We start from the raw sequence: 8,992 nt of genomic DNA on the forward strand, positions 1-8,992 counted from the left end.
AAACGCCTCCATTTCACTGAGACTTTGGACACGAGATGGTTCTCAATCTGTAAGGGTGGTTTAATCCCTTTACGCACTAAGGCACGGTGACCTACATCAGCGCGTCCCGGGACACAGCGATGACTCCGGGTGGGTGAAAACCACGGAGATCGACCCGCTGACGGGGACAAGGACTGAGACTGAGAGGCCGTGGAAGTTTGAAGGAGAAACTGGTTCAGTTTCCTAATGATTCAACCTTGACTCAAACGAGTTCACACAAGTGACTAGTGCTGACTCAAAGTGTGTGTTCGGTGTGAATCAACAGAGAGTGTGGTTGTGAGTCAGTCCGTCAGTTACACGGGAGGTGAAGCTTGACCACAGACCAAACACAACCACAGAACTACGGGGGAATTTCCTGTCTTTGAACCATGTCATTCCACTGAAAGAGGAAGTGAAGCCTCACACACACACACACACCTAAACACACACTCAGCTGCTGCTGCTGTGGACGTTGATAAATCGATACTACTGCTACTAAATTAAAGACATTTAAAAAAAAAAAAAATCTCTTTCGTGTCTGACACGTGAAGAAATACCTCAAATTCAAAGCTGCTTTTTATTTGTAAAAATACAAATAATATTGTAAATGTTTTTGTAATAAAATGTTCTAATTCCTAAGACGTCGTGCTGGGTCTTTTTGTTGAAGTTGTTATGAAATAATTTCATTTTGAAGTACTGTTGTGTACTCTGGATACTTGAAAAGTACTCGTTCCAGTTCTGAACGCAGCCTAAAAGTTCAAGGACAAAAAAAAAACAAAAACCCCCAAAACTCTTTATTTATGAAAATCAAACTATTTCCCCTGAACTTCCACTTCAGTCTGTGAAATCAAGATCTAACTGAATTTTATTCACATCGAAAGTTTCAAAATAACACAATTTCACTTTCAGATGGTGAAATCAGTCGACCAGAAACTTGGAAACTACCTCATATGACACACATTACTGACAACTATAAATCTGTCAAAAGTTAATTCAATTCCCAACTGGTCGATTTGACCACGACTGTAACCAGAAAACAAGTTACAACTGAATTAAAACTTGAATCTGGGGGGAAAAAAAACAACTAGTTCTGACATCAAAGGTTTGGTCTCAGTCCCTACAAAGAATGAGTAATACTGCGTGACCCAAAACTCAACACCACACACACACATTCACACACACATTCACACACACACTGAGTCACATGTTATTGCTAAATTACACAAATCCTCACTTAGCCTCAGTTCAGAGTAAATCGGAGGTTGGTACCGAACACAGAGAGTCTGGACCGCTGCTGTCAAGTGAATTAACCCCCACTCTGTTCTGCCCCCCCCCCCACTCCACACCCACTCGTTCAGAGTTGTATCACTTCCTGTTTATTTCCACATAACTCTGCCTGCTGTGCTTCCCTTTAACAACACCACACACAGAGGGGGAAATGAAGGGAGTTATGCAAAGGCACAGAAACTGAAGCCGAAGCCAAAGGCTGAATAATTGACAGAGCGACAGGTTACCGTGGCAGAGCCCCAGGGCTTTCTGTCACCGTTGTTATCATTATGATCGCTCCCCTTCCTGAAAACGTGACTGGAAGCTCTTACTCACAGAGTTGATCCGGTCGTTCGAGTTGTTCAGGTTTGAGTCGCTCACCTTCATTGGAAGTGTTTTTGGAAGTTTGAGGTGAGGTAGATAAAGAGACAAAGACAACAACAACATCAAAAAAAGAATGTCACAAACAGAATGGACACAGAGACACTGTCACGTTGGTCGTGAATGTAGGGATTAATAAAGTTCTATCCATCCGTCCATAACGACACAGACACGGGACAACAAAGTGAAGACTAAACTCTTCATGTGTGTCAATAAACAACATGTAATGATCTCTTCTTCCTGCTGGTAATGACGACGGTGGCAGCTGTTCAAGATGACTCATCGCAAACAAAACAACTGTCACCTGATTTTGCAAAATAAATTCTCCTCCAGAAACAAACTCCCTCCTCCTCCAGCTCCACAACAACGCCTCCATTATTCTGTACATATTTATATAATTATCACATCAACCACCGTCGCCTTCTTTTACTGTGGAATTATTAAATAACATGTGCAGCTACAAAACATATTACAGCATATTTTCTTTTTATCACTGTGAAAATATAGAGGATACAAAGTATGTTAACATTTACAGTTTCTCCAGGGTGGGATTAGTTAAATTTAATCTAATCTAATCTAATCCAGTTTGCAAACACTACAGTCAACGGACACACCTTTTTTCAATCTTTATCTGTTAACTTCTGCAAGACCACAGTGAAGATGTGGCTCAGAACTGATCTACTCCCACCTTGAACCCATCAGTCCCTCGGACTGCGTACACAACCATTGTCCAACAACATCTCCAGAGGCTCGGCCGCTGCGAGTGTTAAAGCGGCTGCAGATTATCATTCAGATCAGAGTGTGATCACACACTGGCCCTGGTCTGTTTCCACTCACTGGTTTACCATAAAAAAAAACAACATCTTTCTCAAACGTCTGATGTGAACGCGGCTGTTTTTTCTCTCCTTTCTGTCTGATACAGAGCAGCACTTCCTGTTCTGCAGCAGAGCCATTCACTGTGAATGTTACGGTACAACATGTCCTTGGAGCGCGTGGTCAAAAGGCAGCACTTTTAAATGAAACACCCGCGGTGGACAACGAGGTGATTATTTTGTGTGTTGTCGAGTGAACAGAGAAAGGAAGAGACTGGAGCAGGAAGTTGTTCTGCAGGACCAAGAGAAAAAAAACATCAGGAAATGAATGAATTAATGAATTAATTCGTTTTCAGCTGTGAGCAGATCTCTCTCTCTGTACATAAGAAGACAATAATAAGTCAGAAAATTCTGATGTTTTTTTTTTTTGGTTCTTAAAAATATCTGGGTGTCACTGGTGTAACTCTAAAACTCATGGCATCAAACCAAGTAAACCTGTTTGACCAACTGTGTGGATTAAAGATGAATAAAAAAACACCAGAATAGAGCGACAAAGGTGACGTCACAGCCGAAACTGAATAGCAGGACGGAAACAGACATTTCCCTGCCATTCATCATCAGTACACTGCGTGCGGTTGACCTACAGTCAGAACGACTGTTGTCATCAACACTTCAAAACAAACGTCCTTCTCCACAGCGTTCTACGAAGGTCTAATTTTTTTTTGTTTAAATTCAATCTGGGATTTAATCAGACTCAATGTCTGAAAAACACAACACGAGTCTGTGATGTAGATACAGAATAACAGGGTAAAAATAATTATGACGACCACACGATATTAACATCCATCTACTGCTCAGTGTCTCGTGTTGGAGCGACGGGGCTGAAGCGCATCTGCAGCCTCTGCAGCTGTTTCTGTCGCATGGATGCAGCAGTGCCTGGCTGTGATGCTCATGTACTGTATGTTTCAGGCTGATTAAGATGCAGAGTGCAGAAGGGCCAGGGAGCCGCAGTGACGTGGAGCCCTGACAGCTCCACTAACAGCTCGGAGCTAAAAAAAGAACAGCACAGGAAATGTCTTCACACAGGACGCGAGCACAACCACCGGTGTGTTCCTGTCTGTGATGCCACTTCACCGGATCACAACGAATCACAGCGAAAAATCTCTGGTAACGCACGACAAACTGTACAAATGCACCTTTAATAATTCAATTTCTTAACAATTTTCAAAGAGACAATTAAACCCTGGGAATTTAAAAAACAAATCCTCAGCTACTGTAATTATTATATTATTTCACCCATTTCTCCCTTCCAATAATTGCAATAAAAGTCCATATGCTATGACTGCTGATTGGTCGTATACTGTGATGTCACCGTCTGAAACGCAGCCTGATCCTAATGGATTATGGGGGAGTAATCCTGATGGCTCTCCAACCTCACAGACGGGTGTGTGGAAGGGGCTAAACTTGCGTCATACTGTCCTCTGCTGGTGCCCTAATGCAAAAGATTTGACATCGGCTTCTCCATATCAAAGATTTGGAGGAAAAAAAGAAAAAGAAAAAAGCTCACTAATGACAATTAAATGTGTCTTTGAGTGACTTGATGACGGCCTGAGAACAATAAAAGAAAGAATAAAACAATAAAAAATGTAAAAATCCTGAATTTTGCCGGACATCTTGTCTCAATGGCAACAACAGACACTCATCACTCAAACAGACGTCCTGTCCTGAGACCCTGGACACTAAAGCAGTGGTTTTCAAAGTGGGGGGCGGGTGCCCACTTGGGGGCAGTCAGTTGCAGAAAAGCAAAATAAAAAATTTACATATAGAAAAAAAAATTAGTCTCTTAATCATGAGAACTTAGGCATACGAATTTAATATATTTTTTTTAATTTTTAATTTTTAAAATTTTTTTAATAAAAAAATCCAAATGACTAGACGTCAGGAAGTGGGTGTTCTGGGTGGAACATGTGATGGTTGATGATGACATGACAGAGACCTGTGAACACGTCCTCGCGGTTCCTACACAGTTCTGATGCTGGGACTGAGTGAGATGTTCCTGTTACAGTAGAGCACTGACTAACTGTGAGTGTGAATGGGTACAAGTGTGTGTGTGTGTGTGTGTGTGTGTGCAGCAGAGCTGGCAGACACAGGAAGTGATGCGTTGGTGCTGATGGGCGACAAAATCCGTAGGTGGCGTCTATTTTAAGGCTGCAGGAGGACAAAGCTCTCTGATACATCTGGCTGTGTGTGTGTGTGTGTGTAGTTTGGAGGATAATGGACAGGACATTGTGTTACTTGTCCTCAAATGTCGCACTACTAGCTACTCTCTCTCTCTCTCTCTCTGTGTTTCTAGTGGTTTTTGCAGGAGGGAGGGGGAGATGTCAATAAAACAGTTCAAGACATGGAGTGTGTGTGAGTGTGTGTGTGTGTGTCTACCACAGCCCACACATCTGTGACGTAGTTCCAGACGGAGACAGAGAACAGAGTGGGGGGGCGGGGTTAGTCTGAGACAGGGTAGAATATGGATCTGATTCCTCCATGTTCCCCGACCCTCGCTGCTCCTCTCCTGGACTCGGGTGGATCTTCTGAGGAGGAAAAGTGAGTGGAAGTAAAAAACATTTTTAACAACAAGGTTCATAAAACAATGAAGTTTCCACTAACACGTGTTTATTGTTGTTTTCTTAGGATTTAATATTAATTATATATCTAAATTATTTTTTCTTCTTTTTTTTCAGCTCCTCACCAAGAAACACAGTAACGTGAACTGAAAACCACCAACTTTATGGAGCTCATTTTTTAAGTTACACTTTTGCCTCTATTTTTAATCAAGGAATTTGGAAACAGTTCCAGTACCGATTGTCCACGTGTGTGTGTGTGTGTGTGTGTGTGTGTGTGTGTGCAGATGAAGGAAGCAGACAGGAGGGTGGTTAGAATGCATTCTCTCTGGTTTATTCAGGATCTTTAGGAAGAATTCTGTTGGAAATTACAAAATGCACTGGTAGAAACAGCAGAGATAGATAGAGAAAGAAACAGGGGGAGAAAGAGGTGGTCCGAAGAAGAGAGAAAGAAGGGAATTCATAGCCGGAATAAACGGGAATAACATCACCAGATTCAGGTTCAGGCAGCTCTTTACTCTCAGTGGATTGTTTTTCATCAAAGAAGGATTTTGTTTTGTTCCTTCTCCCCCTTTTTTTAAAATATTCTTTTATTTGAAATGTTAGTTAAAGTGTTGTCTATCCTTGGTTCCCCCCTCCCCCGAAATAACTGGCAAATATAACAAACAAACATTCTTTGATTTCATCACCAAAGTCATTTCCATATTTTTTTTTGTCAGAATCTTTTTTGTCTCTTTTTGCATTTTCGTATTTTTTTTGGTCACAGTTTTTTTTTTTTACATTTTTTGTTTTTAAAAATAGAAGAAAAAGAAACACATTGCTCTTAAAAACATCTATCTATATATATTTTTACATATATATACTTTTTTCTTTATATTTATTTTTTTTTATTCCTGAAGTTGACTTGTTACCCCACATAGTGGCATGCACATTGCACATGCAAATCTGTAATTAAATACTTCTCTTTTTATCTTAAATTGCCATGTAAGTTGTTGTTTTTTTTTTCTTCTTTTTTCCCCATCTTGCTGAGTGAATCCTGTATGGTTTTCTACTGTGGCACTGGTTCGGTTTCTACTGGGTCAGGTGATGATGGCGATGAGACGGACGGCTGGAAGTTGCTTCACAGAGTTTCCCCGTTAAATAATTTCATATTCGGGCTTTTACTTTTTGTTCGCTCTGAGGGAAACATCAGGTTTAGTTTCGACTCTTAAATCTCACTCTCGTTTGTCACAGTTTGTGTCAAAGCAGAATGGAACTGGACGTATGACACAACAGCGGTGAAAAGCTGCGTCCATAATTGACGTATTTCTAAAAGAAAATATTGAATTTCTTTAGCCAGAATGGTATTAACGCTGCATCGTAGTTGCCTAATATTTTCTGAACAACTCTCGAAGCAACAACTCCCTGTTGAATGGATGACTGGATGAAAAACAGAGAGAGACAGAGAGACAGGGACAGAGACAGAGAGAGAGAGAGACATGAACAAAGAAGTGATGAGAGAGATACAGTATTTTCTGACAGAGGCCTTGGGGGTTGCTATAGCGACAGCTGGAGACAGTCACCTCTGTCTTGGTGAAACTACTTTACTGTAAAACAGAACAGAACCTACTGAACTCGAATCAACTCAATAAATCAAGAACTTCATCAATGCAAACTGAAGAATAATCTTACATTTTTTTAGTAAATTAACATATTGACGTATCAAATTCAATACCGCCATTTTCTTTTCAGACTATTAAATAAAAGCAAAATAAAAAATTTTCTTTTCAGACTATTAAATAAAAGCTAAATAAAAAAATATCAATATCAAAAACACAACACGAGTATCAATATCAATAATATCAGATGCTGTGAAAGTCACACAACCTGATAATATCAGATGCTGTGAAAGTCACACAGTCAGTCTGGTGCTAACCTTCTGCAACATGAAATGACTACAGGTGCTTCTGACGCAGGGCTGTGACGTGAAATGTGACCTGAACCGCGACTTTCAAAATCCTGGGATAATCCAGAAAATACCTGTTTTTCCTATTTTTCCTCCACACGCACGTATACACACAAACGCATGCGCACGAAAGGACATTAACGCAGTAAGAATTGCGGTGAAGATCGGACGGGATTGATTTTCATTAAATGTAGGATCATAAATAAACACAACCGTAGTGTCACCTACACCGCGCATGAGCTTCCTTTGTTTTTGCTATTCTGCTCCCTACTGGTACATTCACATCACTGCAGCTTTAAATAAAACGTCCACACAACTGAGGGACATAACGAGGTGGAACAGAAGATGAATTCACTCTTCAGCCAGAGCTGCAGACAAAACACACCCACACAGGCAGAGTATGAACTTGTTCAACCTACACACGCACACACACACACACGCACACGCACCCTGCAGTAGATGATGAGGATGACGGTTTTCTCACACCACCTAGTGTAGGACACAGGTACTGTAGACCTGGTTGAAAAGAAAAAGAAGAAAAAAGAGAAACAAATCAGGACAAAGAATGAGACACAGCATGGGAAGTTGACGTCAGATGAAGTTTTCAGAAACTTTATGGATTATATGTACAAGAATTACAGAGCCAATGACAACAACATTCAACACGTGGCATTGAGAGAATGGTTACATGGTTACTCACTGACCAGCCCCACTTTGTCATTTCTCCAGCATCCCATCCATCCTCTCTCACACTCAGGCAAAGACAGACGGGATGGGGTGGGGGTGAGGATGGATGGGGAAGGCAATGAGGACAGTAAAACTCTTCAGCTCTGTGTGCCGTGACTTTGCTCAGATGGAGAAAAACCACTGTGTCCAGTACAGTGTAAGGCACTGAGGGTGACCTACTGTATGGGGTGGTCGCAGGACACACACACACACTCACACTCACACACTCACGCACACACACGTATACATGCACAGACACCAACATAATGTAACACTTACAGAGAGAATGAGAATGTAAATCATCTGTTTGACTCAAAGTCTCCTCGTAACAACGTTTATGTTTCCAATTGTAAAACTTTCATGAAAATGAGTCTAAATTTCCTCCAGGTAGTTTTTAAGGGACCAACTCGTATATACGACGTCGCACTGATGTTTAGTTGGGTTTTTTTTTCTGTCTAGGTGTACAAAACCCGTAGGTGGCAGTAATGAGCAGTGCGCAGGGGCTAGCGGGATTGGAAAGAAACGCATCTTCAAAGCATTAATTCTTCTAAATAAAACTTTTTTTGTGACTAAGAGAATGGAATTTAACAATAGTTCAGACGAGGTTGGAGGTGTTGAGGCGGGGACGTTTGGCACACTGTTGTTGGAGGTGTACAGCTCAACAGAAAGGCAGACGGCCTACTACCACAATCAACTCATGAAGCAGGGCACGATAACTGCCTGACTAGCACCCTCTGCAGGCGAGGTCTACGTTGAGTTGTTTTAGATTTTTACTTTAAAACGATTAAAATCCAGTTCTAAATTTGATTTATAAATGAGATTAAAACCAACTAACCAGTACAATCCACACAGTAACTCAGCACTAACCAGATGAACTGACCAAAGAGCTTCACCGGAGTCGAAGAATAAGCTTAACGTTCAGTTGTTCTTAGATATTTCAAATCACTCATGGATGAATTAATAAGAGAAAAGTAAAAATATAAATACTGTCATAAAAAATAATAATAATAATCACACAAACAGAATGTCTCCATGTCGCAGTAGCCCCGCCCCCATCACAGATGGAAAAACGATGTCTGACCATGAGAGGATGAATTTGAGGAGTGGTCCAGTGCCATTGTGAAATTGTGTGTTGACGTCACTGTGACCTCTGCCCTTTTACTCCCACATCCCCTGAACTGCCTGAACTGACCTTTAACCCATACAGTGTTTACAAAACTCTCGCTCAT

The 8,992-nt window shown here is 41.1% G+C and overlaps 2 protein-coding genes and 1 long non-coding RNA gene across 4 annotated transcripts in view; 2 read left to right on the plus strand and 1 right to left on the minus strand.

Annotated features, from left to right (window-relative positions):
- ier2b (immediate early response 2b) overlaps window positions 1–226 on the plus strand; it is a 952-nt gene extending 726 nt beyond the window's left edge. Inside the window, exon 2 of the mRNA XM_008316237.2 lies at window positions 82–226. Within this exon, the coding sequence (XP_008314459.1) occupies window positions 82–226 (145 nt within the window). The remainder of the gene's footprint in view (window positions 1–81) is intronic.
- A 1,121-nt stretch (window positions 227–1,347) lies between these two features.
- Window positions 1,348–4,106, plus strand: LOC112487509 (uncharacterized). The gene is made up of 2 exons (XR_003050659.1): window positions 1,348–2,707; window positions 3,447–4,106. It is a non-coding gene; the product is annotated as an uncharacterized LOC112487509 (long non-coding RNA).
- Window positions 4,107–4,945: 839 nt separating this feature from the next.
- Window positions 4,946–8,992, minus strand: part of cacna1ab (calcium channel, voltage-dependent, P/Q type, alpha 1A subunit, b) — a 107,289-nt gene continuing 103,242 nt past the window's right edge. Inside the window, exons 53-54 of one of the 2 annotated variants that reach the window (XM_025058721.1) lie at window positions 7,487–7,553; window positions 4,946–5,062 (exon numbers count right to left, since the gene is read on the minus strand). In XM_025058721.1, coding sequence (XP_024914489.1) covers window positions 7,527–7,553 — 27 coding nt within the window. In that variant the 3' untranslated portion in view covers window positions 4,946–5,062; window positions 7,487–7,526. Of the gene's footprint in view, window positions 5,063–6,974; window positions 7,554–8,992 lie in introns of those variants that run through there. The other variant, XM_025058720.1, reaches the window with a different exon arrangement.

This window comes from Cynoglossus semilaevis, chromosome 9 (assembly GCF_000523025.1).
Source record: "Cynoglossus semilaevis isolate Cse_v1.0 chromosome 9, Cse_v1.0, whole genome shotgun sequence".
Taxonomy (NCBI): Eukaryota; Metazoa; Chordata; class Actinopteri; order Pleuronectiformes; family Cynoglossidae; genus Cynoglossus; species Cynoglossus semilaevis.